This window comes from Natrix helvetica (genome assembly GCF_964273705.1).
Source record: "Natrix helvetica genome assembly, chromosome: 2".
Classification (NCBI taxonomy): Eukaryota; Metazoa; Chordata; class Lepidosauria; order Squamata; family Natricidae; genus Natrix; species Natrix helvetica.
In genome coordinates this window covers 170286267-170302127 of record NC_138552.1, presented here as the reverse complement: position 1 = coordinate 170302127, position 15861 = coordinate 170286267, and the positions used below count along the sequence as shown (strand labels likewise).

Genomic DNA, 15861 nt, shown 5'->3' with positions numbered 1-15861 from the left:
TTAAGGATGCTTTTCCTTGTGGAATCAATTTATCTCCTGAAATTGATTTACACTTATCAACAAAACTGTTACAACCACTCCCTTGGGCTGTTTTCCATGCTTTTAATTCTACAGGAATAGAAGCAACACAGAAGTGATGGGCAACATGGAGATAATATCCTCTTTGGTCAATTTAAGTGTTCCATCTTTGAAAACGATGTGGGTGTCGGTCTTTGATTTCATTCTTCTTACACAGTTCCTGTGATTTCAACAATCAAATTTAACATGGAAAGCAGTACAGAAAAGTGGTTCTCATTCTACTGAGGCAAGTTTTAACTAATGTCCCAATCCAGCTAACAGCTTTAATTACAACAACGGACTCATTCATATCCAGTGAGATTTCATTTCTTTGTGTTTATAGTGGTGCATACACTTGATCTTCAATATTGCATTTAATAGTGGTTTGGTTTTTTTTACATCATTCAAATTTCAAAAATACTTTGACATACTGTTTGGGAAACCTGAATTTTTTCACAAAACCTAGTAGTTATTAACTGCAATCCTTCACTGTGTGTTTTAGGGAGCCAACATGCATATCTGGTAAATATCTAATAGATATCAAAAAAGATAGCTATGCAGTAATCCCATTGAAAGATAATTAGTTATAGATTAGAAGAATAAATGTACACTTGACTCTTGAATTCTATTCATAAAGAAGCAAGCACTTTCTTCCTATATTCAGAACCACTGATGTACAGGAGTATTTTCCCATTAAGATAACATGATGTATATTATGCAGTCACTATCCTAAGTTTCCACTCACACAGGGAAATCACTGATAAGCTTACATATTCATTTCACCCTGCATATGGAGGAGCTACCTGATCTTTCATTCTTGCTTTTCTTGGTAATGCTACTGTAGGTTCGGTTTCTGCTGTAATGCCAGTTAGCCTTTGTTCTAGTTCACAAGTATTTTCCTTCAGGGCTGCTTCCACTTTTCCTGTGGAAGGTGCAGGAGAAGAACAGGCTGAATCTGCTGGGCGTGGTGATATGCTCTCCATTCTGTTAGTGACACCAATCTGATCTTCTTCATCATCACTGGAGAGCACAACTGAAAACAAAAGCATTTGCCTTATGTTTATATTTTATAACTAAAATATGAACTTTTAAAATTATCACAACTAAAGTTAACATCGAATTCTAAATAAGAAGTTTAAGATAGGGAAGAAGTGTCTATTTAAAACAAGGTAAAATTCTTACCTAACCAGCATCTGCTGATCTCAAAAGTAGAAATGAAAGCTACAACAGACAGGGCATACTATTCATATGTAGGAATCTAAGATATAAATGCAATTTGTATTCTATGTAACTTTAAAAGACTACATTTTAGAACTTAGAACTGAATGTGTGCTTCCTAGATTCTCTCTATGAAAGCACTAAATACACATAGAACTCCCTAATTCTATACACATAGAACTCTGCTCCATCAGAGATCTTCAGAACATACTCCAAGACTATTAAGTAACTCCAGTGATATATTTCCTCTTCAAAATAGTGAAGGTTATAATTTTAATTTTTACCTAGATTTATTTTATTTTTTTAAAAAACAAAAGACATACTTGGATCATTTAGCTCAGATGCTGTTGTAGTCTTCTGCCGTAAATGTCCAGTCATTTTAGAACCCACTTTTCCATTTGGCCGTAACATAGCAGGGCCTATGCTGCGCCTCACCATGAGATCCGTAGAAACTGTACCAGGAGATGATCCATAAAACTTTTTTGCATTTAATCCTGTGCTTAAAGAATTTTGCTCTGTTGAACTGTCATGTATTGATTCTCGTGCCAAATTATCATGCAAAGGCATGGTTTGCGTGGATTGTCTTTGCAAGCTTTTAAAAACTCCAGAAAGCTGGCATTCAGTCTCACTTTCACTTGTTTTTCCAATGCATGGGCAAATTCTGGAGTAACTATCCAAGCCCTAGGGTTAAAAAAATATATTTGTGTGCATATTTTAAAATACTATTGTGAATATACAATAGTTGTTGAATACAGTTTGCATATAGATTCAGAGATCTAAATTTGTTTTTTAAAAAATAGAATCAAGCTCCTGTCATAAGTTACTATCTAATTTAAATTACTAGCTAATTCAACTGTTCTTTTGCTTTTTGTCAGGTTTTTGTCCCTGTCATTATTCTTCCAAGCTTTTCCACCTATATTTTATTTATTTATTTATTTATTTATTTATTACTTGAACTTATTAGTCGCCCCCTCTCCCCACAGGGACTCGGGGCGACGTACAAAAGTATTATATAGCGTACAGAGGAGGTAAGAATAAATAAATAAGTTACAATACCTAAAAAAGTTAAAACCCCAGTGAAATTAACCCTTAAAAACTAAAATTACCAATTAAAAATGCCCTGGGCTGGAGAGGTTGTAGAATTATGCCAGGTCAGCTAGTCGAAACAGGTAGGTTTTCAGCTTCATACGGAAGGAGCGAAGGTCGGTTGTAGTCCTGATGTCTGGGGGGAGGTCATTCCAAAGGGTGGGGCCCACTACAGAGAAGGCCCTACTCCTGGGCGCTGCCCTCTGGCACTCTCTGGAGGACGGCACCCGGAGTAGTCCCTCTCTGTGTGAGTGGACGGGTCGCAGGGATGTATGGGGCAGGACGCGATCCCGCAGGTAACTAGGCCCTGTGCCATGGAGCGCTTTGAAGGTGGTAACCAGCACCTTGAAGCGCACCCGGTAGGCCACAGGAAGCCACTTTACACTTTAACACTTTACTTTTAGCGTCACATCTTTTATGCCTTTTACTTCTTATCTCATTTCAAAAAGCTTCTTGCCACTTACCTGTTCATCTCTTAAGAATATTCACTGAACATCACTTCGAATATTTAATCACAGATTTGTTGAAAGACAATGTTTTAAAATATTTACCACTTGTATATGCAGTGAAAGAACAATAATTCAGCAAGTCCATTACTTTATAACTTGAATATTAATATTGAAATATCTAGTTTATTTTCTAATGGAGTCTGTGTAAAAGAAAGCAATTTTAGATTTAAAAAAGCAAACTGTTACAACAGTATTAGCAAAGGGATATGCAGCCTAACTGCAACAATTATAAAAGACTTTATAACCAAAGCTTTGAACTGTGGTTTTACCCTTTTAATAATGTCATTTCCTGGCTTTAACAGCAAGTAAGGAAAAATAAATATATAACCCACCTCTATGTGGGTTGCATTAGTTTTGGTGGCAGGAGATGGAAGCAAACCAGCCTGATATAAACTGCATTGCCGTTTCTGTTGTACCCTCCTTGAAATTACTGACTCTGACTCTGAACCAGACTCATCTCTGTTCTCCATCACTCTTTCTAAAAAAAAAATGAATAAAAAAGAGGAAGATCATTACTAATCAAAACCAAGTATCTTCACTTGAAGAACAGCAACTCTAGTTTATTCTTTTGCTTTTCATCAGGATGAAGAAAAAATAATTATTAATTGCTTCTGTCCAGGCATCTGTGCCCTATGATAATTCAAGGGGGGAAAAGGCTGCGAAGCTATTCATTCAAAACAACTGCTTCTCACTGTAAGCAGTGTGTAGCTGAAATTTCAAATGGAAATTGATGTAACAATACAAAGACCTAATGTTTTCTAGATATGGACCATAGCCTACAGACTGGATATGTTGACTTCAATATATTAAATAACTACAGTAAGTAAGTAAGTCAAAATCCGAGTGACAAGTTCTTTAAGAAAAAATATATATACCGTATTTTTTGGAGTATAAGACACACCTTTTTCCCTCAAAAAAGAGGCTGAAAATCTGGGTGCATCTTATATGCTGAATACAGCATTTTTTGCCTCCCGAAACCCCGCCCCTTCACCAAAATGACCATGCAGAGGCTTTAGGAGGTTTTCAGAGTGCTTCTGGGGGCTGGGGAGGGGAGAAATGAGCAAAAAACATGCCCAGAAGCACTTTATGCCTCCTAAGGGGTATGCAGCCCCTTTTTTGACAAAAAACGGGCCCTTTTTCATGAAAAATGGGCTGTTTTTTGCTCATTTGGGGGGGGCACCCCCCAGGAGCACTCTACAAGCTTCCTAAACACTATTCATGCCCTTTTTAAAGGGGGGGGCATTTTTGGGAGGTCTGCAGAGTGCAAAAACCTTTTTTTAAAAAATTTTCCTCTTCAAAATCTTGGTGCGTCTTATACTCCGAAAAATACGGTAAGTGTAATAATACAATGGTAAAGTAGTCAAGAGAATGGAGACTAAGAAAGCAACATAAATATAATTCCTGCTACTGGATAGTTGGAAAGGGATTTGTTTTCCCACTTCAAAACACATTATTATAAATTGACATTTCTATATCACCAATTAAAAATACAATTTACAGCCCTATTAATTCCCTCCTTAAATAAAATGTGCAAGGTTTGTTCTTACCAAAAAGTAATAAAACAGAGGAAATGGGACGACGACAATAGAAAACTAGTTTTTAAAGAACAAGCAGAACAAAAATTTTCATTTGTACTGAAAAGGGCCAACATATATTATTTCTTCTTATTTAAAATATACAATTAAATCATTTTAACATTTAAATTTTTTTTTTTTAAAAAAACACATACTCATCTCCTGAAGCTGAGACCATTTATTGCAATTGTTATCCACCTTTGGAATATTATGAGGGTATTCTTTCCTAGGAAAAGTCAGGAAAAATTATATTTAAAACATAGCAAATCAACAAAACGTTAAAAGGCATTTATATTCTACATTGTAGAAACCTAGAATATTAAAATCTACAAGTTTCTAAACAGTGTCAAAAAGGTTATGTGAAACTTCTGAACCTTTTATTTTTGATTCCCATTACATTGTCTAGCCATGCTGAAATTTGTTGAGTTTTTACCAATTTAAAGTAGGAATCACAGAAAAGCTTATCATAGTGAACACCGATACACACTCACTCATGTACATCTATTCTATTCATTTAAACTTCTAAAATAATATAAAGGTGATTTTAGCCACTAAGATTGTCTACTTGATTATTAAATGCTATATCTAGGCATTTAAGTTCCATTCCTTGGTCAGTATACAGGTAGTCCTTGACCTACAATCAGTCCATTAGCAATTATTCAAGGTTACAGCAAACCCCAAAACTGGGATTATGACCTCGGACATGTCCTCCCTCCCCCCCCCCCCCCCGCCATACGAACACATTTTGGGCACTTGGCAAATTGTCTGCATCTACAATTGGTTGACTTGATGATTGCCATGTTCTCTTAACCACTGCAAAAAAGGTTATAAAATCATGTGGAGATACACGGTGACCTGTTTTATGACCTTCGTGACTTACGACCAAAATTGTGGGCTTAATGATAGTCTTATGTCAAGGACTACCTGTAAAACAAAAGGCTATGAAATAGAAAGTTCCTAACAATATTATCTTTGACTTTCAATCACAACGTAATATTCCATATTTCATATTCCATGGGTTTTATCAGTCAGCTTCATAAAATAAGTATGTAGTTATTGTCACTGTCCTGATAAACTCTTTTGTGTGAGGAGAAAGCATATTATTTCCATACTGCTGGGGGGACATGAATTCTCATTATGCAATTAAGGTGAAAGTATCTATAAAATAAGGAGGTATTGACATTTTAAAGATATTGAGAAGAGACAAAAGGTTTGCAGCAGTGCAATAACTATCTGTTCAGAAAAAAATCTGATTGAGACAAGTGCACTAAGCTACTTGAAATAGTAAACAGAATTCTATGTTACAATAGATAATGGAGAGAGGGAGGGGAGACGGAGAGGGAGGGAGAGAGATTACATCTCAAAATTACAAGGTGTCTTTCGCTATTTATAGTTCTGGCAGTCAGTTTGTCCATAACCACCTGAGCTATTATGAATTTTAGCTTATAAAACAAATCAGACATTTTATTGTCTAACCATCCCTTCTGTCAGCATGCCAAACTTAATAAAACCAGAAAGCTTCCATCTGACTTGTTCAGTACATGATCGAACTAGATTATCTAACTTGTTCTAAAGTAGCAAGGAACCAAATGCTAAGAACAACTGTTGTTTAAATTTCTGGCTTGTCAAGAGAACCACCATTTGGAGTAAATGCTAAATAAACCACAATGTAAGTCTTTTTGGTCGGTTTAGCTATTTCTTCCAGAATCAAAAGCTCAATAGAAATGATCTTAAAAGAACAGATGCATAGGTTGATCGCTATCAATAAAGCCAGAATTCTCAGCAATTTAGCATATTGTTGTAGGAGAATAACATTCTCTTTACTAAGCTATTATTAGATGCAAAGCACATATTTTTGGATAAAATGGAACAGATAGTTGATACTGCATGTTATATTCTTTAGCTATCTAAGATTTACTGTTATTCCTTATCAGGTTACGTGGGCGACTGCGAGCCACCTCATGTTTACTGGACCCGTGTCCCTCCTGGCTTGTACTGGCATCCTGGGAGGTTACACGAGGCTGGCTCCTGGGTCTGGTGAACGCTTCACTTGAGGAGGGGTCCTTGCCGGCCGCCTTGAAAGAGGCGGTGGTGAGGCCCCTGCTCAAGAGGCCTTCCCTGGATCCGGAGGAGCTAGCTAATTACCGTCCTGTCTCCAACCTTCCCTTTTTAGCGAAGGTTGTAGAGAGTGTGGTGGCACTACAGTTCCCACGTCACCTGGAGGAAGCAGACTATCTAGACCCGCGCCAGTCCGGCTTTCGACCCGGTCACAGCACGGAGACGGCCTTGGTCGCGTTGGTAGATGATCTCTGGAGGGCCAGAGATAGGGGTTGTTCCTCTATCCTGGTCCTATTAGATCTATCAGCGGCTTTCGATACCATCGACCATGGTATCTTATTGCGCCGGCTGGAAGAGGTGGGTGTAGGGGGCACCGTTTTACGGTGGTTCCGCTCCTACCTCTCCGACCGGACGCAGTGTGTGTTGGCAGGGGAGCAGAGGTCGACCCTGAGGCCACTCACTTGTGGGGTGCCACAGGGGTCAGTCCTCTCGCCCCTCCTGTTCAACACATACATGAAGCCGCTGGGTGAGATCATCCGTGGTTTTGGGGTTGGATACCATCTGTACGCTGATGACACACAGCTATACATTTCCACCCCGAACCACCCCAACGAGGCCGTCGAAATGATGTCCCGGTGTTTGGAAGCCGTCCGGGTCTGGATGGGGGACAACAGACTGAAACTCAACCCCTCCAAGACTGAGTGGCTGTGGCTACCGGCGCCCCGGTTCAACCAGTGGATGCCATCGCTGGTCATAGGGGGCGAACAACTGCCCCCTGTGGAACGGGCGCGCAATTTGGGCGTCCTCCTTGATGCCCGGCTGTCGATGGATGACCATGTGACAGCCGTGGCGAGGGGGGCGTTCCACCAGGTTCGCCTGGTGCGCCAATTGCGCCCCCTATTGGATCGGGACGCCCTACGCACAGTCACTCATGCGCTGGTGACGTCTCGCCTGGACTACTGCAATGCTCTCTACATGGGGCTCCCCTTGAGATGCACCCGAAGACTACAGCTAGTGCAGAATGCGGCCGCGCGGGCCATCATGGGAGGAACAAGATACTCCCATATAACACCACTCCTGCGCGAGCTGCACTGGCTGCCTGTGGTTTTTCGGGTGCATTTCAAGGTGTTGGTTACTATCTTTAAAGCGCTCCATGGCATGGGACCTAGTTACCTGCGGGATCGCATCTCACCTCACACATCTCTACGACCTATCCGCTCTCACAGGGAGGGACTCCTCCAGGTGCCATCCGCCAAGCAGTGCCAACGGGTGGCGCCTAGGAGTAGAGCCTTCTCTGTGATGGGCCCAACCCTCTGGAATGAACTCCCCTCCGATATTAGAACTATTAACGACCTCCACTCCTTCCGACAGAAGCTTAAGACCCACCTGTTCCAATTAGCAGGCTTAGCCGATCTATAGCTCCATCTTTCACCTCCTGGCAAACATCTTATCGTGGAATTTTTAAGGGAATTTTAATCTTATTTGTATTTTAATTAAATATAGTACAGTATATTTTCTACCTCCTCTGTCTATGTCTATGTTTATTTATATGTATGCTATTTTGATATGTATATGGCTTTTAATAATGACTGTACACCGCCCCGAGTCCTGTTTAGGAAAGGGCGCGGTTTATAAATAAAAGTTGATTTGATTTGATTTGATAAGTGTAAAATTTTGAAGAGATAACCATGAATACTTAACAAAAAACTAAATGCTCATTTGCCACTCTTATTTATAGGACAAATACCAACTTATTATTTATTTAATTTTAGCATATAAAATAATAATTGCCCAACAATAGGAAACTTTAGATGGCAAGAACCACTACTCTATTGAATTTTGATTAACTTTATATTTTATCTCAATTGCAATAGATTTATTGCAGGCAATGCTTTAGATGTCTGATGAATAAAACAATGTATATTTTCTACCTACCTACTTTTTAAAAAAATATTTTTTTCTCTATGCATCATGGATTTATGTTACTTAGTTGCTTGATAAATTTTATTTATCAGTTTGATAAATATATAGAAAATAAATAGGTGACTATTTTTTTAAAAAAAAACCTGTTTATTTAAAGTAGATCACCATAAACTTCTGTTTTATCATTAACCAATGACACTTTGCAAATACATTTTATATACTAGACAGTTGTATCACTTAAAGATGCAACAATGAAATTCTATTTAAATATCCCCCACAAATAATGGGAAGTCCACTGCATATCTAACAATCAGTTACATTTTGCTTAACTTTAGAAAAATTTAATTAATTTAAATTTTATAGTATCTACAGCAATTCCTGTTAAGTGTATTAAAGCTTTTATTATATAAATGATATAATTTGCTATGGATTAAAATAAATAAATTAAATTTTAAAAATTGAAGGGTATATTAAAAATGACACTTGCAAGGATTTAAGATATTTTACTGCAGATTAAGGAAGAATACAGTATCTCTGTGGCTAATTGCATGCACATCTATTACTTTTCAAATATCCAAAACAGAGAGATTTATGTTCCCTCCCCACAATTATTGTGACATATTCAATGGCTATAATAAGTCACAATGCAATGCTTCCAGCCCTTACAATCGTATTTTACTATTTTTCTTAACCTTAATTTCTTTGGTAGAGGCAGCTAATAAATTGAAATAACAACAGCAATAACACAACACATAATTGGCATTAGAAATCTGGTTGCTTTAATTCAATGGTGGGTTGTAGGTGGTACGCTCCGGTACGTGTGTACCGGTGCCTGCCCGTTCCGGTATGGTGCTCCAGAGGGCCCACCCGCCTCACCCGAGCTCACCTGTATTTGAGCTCTTTGGCACTTCCTTGCACGCGCAGGGAGCGCACAGCGTCTGCGCGACGCTCCACCGAGCAGCTGGAGCATCACGGAGGCTTGCAGAGGTGCTGGAAGAGGTAAGGATGCATGCGCATGGCTGTGCTGAACCCACCACTGCTTTAATTGTTTTATATTAATTATAGTTTCCTATGATTATTTATGTCACCTCAAGCAAGCAACAATAGTGGGTTAAGCCATGGTTGTTGAATTTAACACAGAATGCTTAATCAATTAAACTTAAGTTAAAAAGAGAGAGTGAAGCTTCCAATCTTATTGCATTGTACTAAAGGATAAAGCATATAGGGTTTGAGATCTTTACCTAGCTGTAGGGAAGTATGGAGATGACATTCAAGAAGAAATTCAACAGCCATTAAAATGAAGCACCCATATAGCCCAGAGAGGGAAAAGGGGGTCAAAAGAAACTCAAGATTACTCCACCTGGATTCTCTTTGGTATAATATGGTTATTTTGAATGCCCTATTAAAAAGAAGATTGTCTAGGAAGAATAGCATAATCAATATAATTTAGCAAAGCAGGAAAAACTGATCTAAGATTTTTATCTGCCCAATTGGCAGAGATATTCTGGTCTGCAGTACGACATGAACTATGGAAGAGTCTACTTCATCGATATTTGAAAGTATCACTGTAGTTTCTACTAAAATTGTGATTGTTTTCTTTTCTAGGTATGCTTCACAGAGCAGAATTATTTCATAATCTTTAATTTATCCATTAGATTTGTATCTAATATTTACTATGGATGATGATGATACATAATTTTGCATAGTATTTTTTAAAATATAAACCAGTAAAAAAAGGTAAAGGATTCCTGTGGATTTTACTCTTCTAGTCATTGCCCACTATAGGGGGCTGTGTTCATCTCTGTTTCAAGCCCATTGAGTCAGTGCTGCCTGAAGACATTTCCGCAGACATGCTGCCAGCATGACAGCACACTCAAGTGATATCTATTTATCTACTTGCATTTGCGTGCTTTCAAACTGATAGGTTGGCAGGAGCTGGAACAAGAATGGGAGCTCACCCATCAGGTGGCACTCAGCCGCAGGCCTCGAACCTGGGTTGCCAGCTTTCCAGCCAACAAGCCCAATGTCTTAACCACTGAACCACCATGCTGCCCCATTATGCCACTAATGGAAATAATTTCTGCCTGAAATCATATAATACTTTTCCAAACGTGTACTGTACAGTTTTTCCATACAGATAAAATAGTGTGTGCCAAATTTTTCAACTTTCAATTTCCAAACATTAGCGGTGCTGAAAAGTTGTGACATGCCTTGGGAATTGTAAATATATTTTGGTTATTTTAATATAATTTAGATGTGCTTGGTAAGTAATTCCATAAATATCATAACTTTTTGAAACATGTTTGCTTCAGAAACTAATTTTATTTCAATATCCACAGCAAATGATAGGATACATTCACAAATTTGGGATAGGAAAATAAATATTCATATAAAATCAAATAAATTGGTTGTGAAATGTCCTACCTAAACCAACACACTTCAAACTTTATCCTAAAATCCTTATAATTGATATGAAGCAACTCATAAAAGGGTAAGTAAAATTTTCCTTTCAGGTAAATTGAAATAAAATAATATAATTTAAAAAGTATTGTGCTTATATAACACCAAACACATTTTGTAATGTGAGCCAGACTATGCTACAGAATTAGTAACTTACTTAATGTGAATTATTGTAAGAAAATAGAGGTTTTCAGGTATCTGGGTGCTTTAGCAGTGACACCTTTCTTTTAGGTAAAGAATTAAATAAGATGAATACTTCAGCATTAATCTCTAAACTTTGTTATCACTGCTGGTAAGATAGGACCACACTATTAGTCATTGTAATGAGCTACCAGAATCTGGTAAAATTAATTAATTAAGAGTCTGATGATATTAAGGAAAACATCTCTTTATCCAAAAACTTAATTAGCTAATCGGGACACTTTACCAGAAACACCCCCAAAAAAAATATTCTATCAGTGAGATCTTTGTTGGCTACAATTACATGGTTGAAGAAACATGATGATAAGAGGTTAATTAAAGATGTCTTGCAGTATGACGCCTTGTAATTTATTTAGTTAAATGAAAAGGATCTTTTAAAAAGAGCAAATAGATCAAGAAGTGGGGGGGGGGGGGAATCAACAGAAGTTTGAGGCTGCACTGCCCCCCCCCCCCTCGATGCCCCAGAGCCTGCAGACTGTCATATTTCCTCCTGGGACTTAAATGTATATTTTGTATGCAGAATTGCTAAGTTTATAACTAAGGCAATGGTCCCGAAACCCAATACACTGAACAAATTGGAATATCTTGTAAGGGTCATTCATTTAACTGATTACTGATTACTTATTTTAACACATTTTATTTCCTATCTATCTTATTCTGGAACTAGACTATGCATGATATTTATTTTATTTTATTTTATTGATAAAGTCACAAGATCAATCAATAAACTACTACTATTAAAAATAAAGAAATAATTTTAAAAAAATTATAATTTGTATAATTATTTTAATTATAAATTATAATAAATTATTTTATTATTAGTTTCTTATAATTTTGACTTTTATAATTATAACAAATTAAAAATCAAACAATTTAAAAATTGATCCAAATAATTTTAATTCTTCTCATTCACTATTTCTATTCTGAAAATAAATGCATCAATATGTATTTGACCAGGCCAACCTAAGTAGAAAAGAAGTCCAAATGCATTAAATATATAAAAATTATAACCAAATGCTCTGAATAACTGAATCTATTTGTCATGATCCTGACCATCATAACTCCCACATCCCTTTCCAAATCTCTTTCTCTGCATCTCATAATGTTAGTCCTTTGTTAACTAAGTAATTGGGACTTGACTTTCTATCACTAAGTGATGTAGTCACAATATGTGACATGACCACATTGTTTAGCAACAGCAATCTTATCACTCCCTACTGCCATTGGTAAGCAAGAGTCATGGAGGTCCCAAGTGGCTTGCAAGTAGGCCAGTGGGCAGTTAAGGTGTGGTCGGCAATGCATAGTGCAATGTGCGGGAGACCACTGATGGCTCTTGCCAGGTGGGGGAGAATGTATGGGTGGCTCATGAGCCACTGTGCAAGGAAGGCAGGGGTGGATGATTCCAAGCGAGTTGCCAGAGCAACTTGTGACCTTCCCTCTTGGTTTCTCAACTGATTTTGAGAAGCCAGGAAGGAATCTCACAAATAGCTATCAAATGACTACATGACACTGCAACCATTCTAAATGGTCAGTTAGTTGCCAAGAGTCCAGATTGTGATCATGTAACTCAGAGGTGGGTTGCTCCTGGTTCAGCCGCACTGGTAGTGGCGGCGGGAGGCTCCGCCCATCTGTCTGAGCGCTTCTATGCATAAGCACGAGCACGAGCGAACCGGTAGTAAACCGGTTAGTAACCCACCACTGATGTAACTGCAGGAGTGCTGGGACAGCCAGAACTTTGAGCACAATTCATAAGGACCATTCATTCAGCTTCATCATAACTTGGAACAGCCGCTGAAGGAGTAGTTCTTAAACGAGGTCTCCTTGTTAACTGTAAGACCTAGAGAAGAAAATCCTCCAATATAATAGAACTTTGGAAGTCATTTTGTCCAGCTGAAGTGCACTTTTACCAACCACCTAAGCTTTTCAATGATTTTGATTCTAAATTATAAGCATCTCCATCACATTAAAGATTATTTCTTACTTCCAATGTCATATATCCTTCAGATCATCTCATAACTAATTCACCAAGTTTTGTGTCAAGTTGGAGTCTTGGCTTATATTTTCCATATCAAGGCAGAATCTAAAGGCAACATTTATTCTTAATTTCAAATTCCTTACATGCTTTGACTAAAAGCAGAAAAATGGGGCATATGAAATAGTGTGCACTGACACACTTGCTTATTCAAGATAAGCCAGAAACAACTTAAAGCTATGAATACATGTAACCAGAGCTGATATCTGTTGATAATCCTGTCTCATTTACTATGCCACGTAAGAAAAATCCATTCAGTAGTGCCAGAAAACAATACTTCTACAGTATTCTCATTATCATGTCCACTTCACCTTGTGCTTACCTTTCTTTTAGATCCCGATTGCTTAAAATATGAAAGAGAGAAATATTGTAAGATACAAAGACCTTCAATATGAGTTCTTTAAAATGTGCTTTTAGAAACCTAAATTTTAACATTTATATCAAATGCAGAACATTCATTGTTAAGTAGCACTAAACTTACATGTTTAAATAAGGGAATTTAAACCTAAACTACAACCAGATGCAGTTATCAGCTGGTTGCCTCATTATTTTCAGGTGACCATCACTTATTTGAAGGAGTAATTAAATAAGGACCTGCTTCAATGAGCAAACTTGGAGTTACCAGCTCCTCCTCCACAAGGCTGGATTAAAACAGAGTATAGCACATTCTTTATAAGTACTCCATGGATCTTAAAGCAGAAGAGCCCAATACAAACTCTGAGGAAAAGCTAGTATGGGTAGGGATAAGCCAACCTTCAAAGCTAAAATTTTATTCAGAGTTGTCCTTTGGACATGAGATTTTTAACACTGGTGGCTGATTAACAGTCTGGTAAAAAAAGGAAAAAGAACCCAATCTTATTACAACACTATTTTGTCCTATTCTTCTGTCCTTGTAACTATCCCCCTAACATTCTGCTTTATTACAAGAAAATAATAATAATAATCTGCTCTCTGCCACCAAGTACAATCTCATCCACTGGAATGGGTCTGCAGTATATAGACAAAACATCTGAAAGTTGCCCATCTATATATCTCGAACTTATTTATTTAAAGAAATTGCCAACATAAGCCAAGCAAGCTAAGATACCTTTAATAGTGATAGTGGAAAACTAAACTTTCCTTTTTATGTGTAAAATAAATTGTGCTGGATCGCATTAAAGGACTCTCTGAAGCACACAGTAGGACATGAGCATGATTCTTGGTAATAATAAATTGTTTTCTAATACTGCCAAGTTTTAAACAAGGCTGAAAATAAAATGGCCAAGCAAACTTTAGAAAAATAACTCCTGTATTAAACACATGTCCAGTAATGAAATAGCCATCTGCCACAAATCAAAATGCCATCACTGTGTCCCTATTATAAAATTAAAAACTGGAAACAACTTTCATAAACATTCAGACATTCAAAAACATAGCAAATGGAAAACAATTTCAGAACCACATTCTTGAACAAGCTCTAGGTCATACAGCATGTTACAACTTCAAGTTCACATATAAAGCTGTAAAAAAATCCAAATCTTTAAAGTCAGACTTCAACCAACAAACATAAACACGATTTTTGAGAAGATCAGAATTAGAATGAATCTAGTAAGGAGCTCGACAAGTAAATGCAAAAGGATTAGAAACCAACAACCTCCAACATCAGACATAGTATAAGATACAATTTTCAAAAGGTCTTAACTAATTTTTGCTGTAAGGAGAAGTTAAAGTATTAAAATTGTTCAAGATTATTCAACAACTTTAAATTTCACAGGTTAGGAATTCTGAATACTTCAACAACTAAAGCCTCTATAGTACTGGGTAATACACGAACAATGAAAGCATTGCCATAAATGTCCAGCCATTTTAGAACCCACTTTTCAGGAGAAACTAATGGAAAAAGGAAAGTTCCCCCCAAAAAGGAGATACTAAAAGCACAATTGAAAATAATTAAAATGCCAAACTGATGAAGCCAACATGGATACCCAAATAACTTAATGAAGAGCTGAATCAAAAAACAAAATGGCTATATATAGATGAAAGAAATGTCACTAAGAACAACACAAACAGCTAGCACAGAACTATAAAGAAGCTGGCAAACAAAGCTTAAAATCACATACAAGAAAGCCTTCTTCAGATACACTCATCATTAAAAATAAATAAATACAAAAATACATCAACTGCTCAGTTAAGAAGAAAAAATGCTAAAAAGACCAAAGGGAAGGCAGACCATTCAACTAGTATTTTGGCTTAATCTTCTGACTAGAGAGTATGTATCCTATTGAGAAATTATGAACAACAGGATGAAGACTGGAACAGAACTTTGAGATAGAAATATATTCAGGGATACTTGTCAATCTTGAATAAATTTAAATCTTTCAGTTCAAAGGAAATACATTTTAGGATAGTGACTGAACTTGCTGATAACTTTATGTGACTCCTTATACACTACCTTTAATAAATCCAGAATAACTGCAAGGTGCATATTATCCCTATCTTAAAAAAGGAGAACAATTGATCCAAGAAATACAGATCTGTCTGTCCGAGATTGTTTTGTAGATAGAATTCAGTCATTCATAATCCAGCATGTACGTATCATGAATAAGCCTTGCTGGACTAATCTCTTCTCATTTTTGATCAAGTAAGTTCCATAGCAAGTTGTAGTAGTGCTGCAGACGTTATGTGTCTTTTTAACAAAGCATCAGACAAAGAACCTCATGGCACTCTCATTAACAAGCTGGCTAAAGGGAACACCAGTCAGATG

At 37.2% G+C, this 15861-nt stretch overlaps 1 protein-coding gene across 8 annotated transcripts in view; it reads right to left on the bottom strand.

Annotated features, from left to right (window-relative positions):
- Positions 1-15861, bottom strand: part of SENP6 (SUMO specific peptidase 6) — a 73984-nt gene that overhangs the window by 34296 nt on the left and 23827 nt on the right. For 6 of the 8 annotated variants that reach the window (XR_014174543.1, XR_014174544.1, XM_081943271.1 and 3 more), the window contains 5 exons: positions 13441-13461; positions 4600-4670; positions 3203-3348; positions 1599-1956; positions 861-1090 (listed from right to left, as the gene is read on the bottom strand). Coding sequence is in view for 6 of the 8 variants with exons in the window: in XM_081943271.1 (XP_081799397.1) it covers positions 861-1090; positions 1599-1956; positions 3203-3348; positions 4600-4670; positions 13441-13461 (826 nt within the window). In the remaining 2 variants the exon portion in view is untranslated. The remainder of the gene's footprint in view (positions 1-860; positions 1091-1598; positions 1957-3202; positions 3349-4599; positions 4671-13440; positions 13462-15861) is intronic. The other 2 variants (XM_081943273.1, XM_081943274.1) reach the window with 1 other exon arrangement.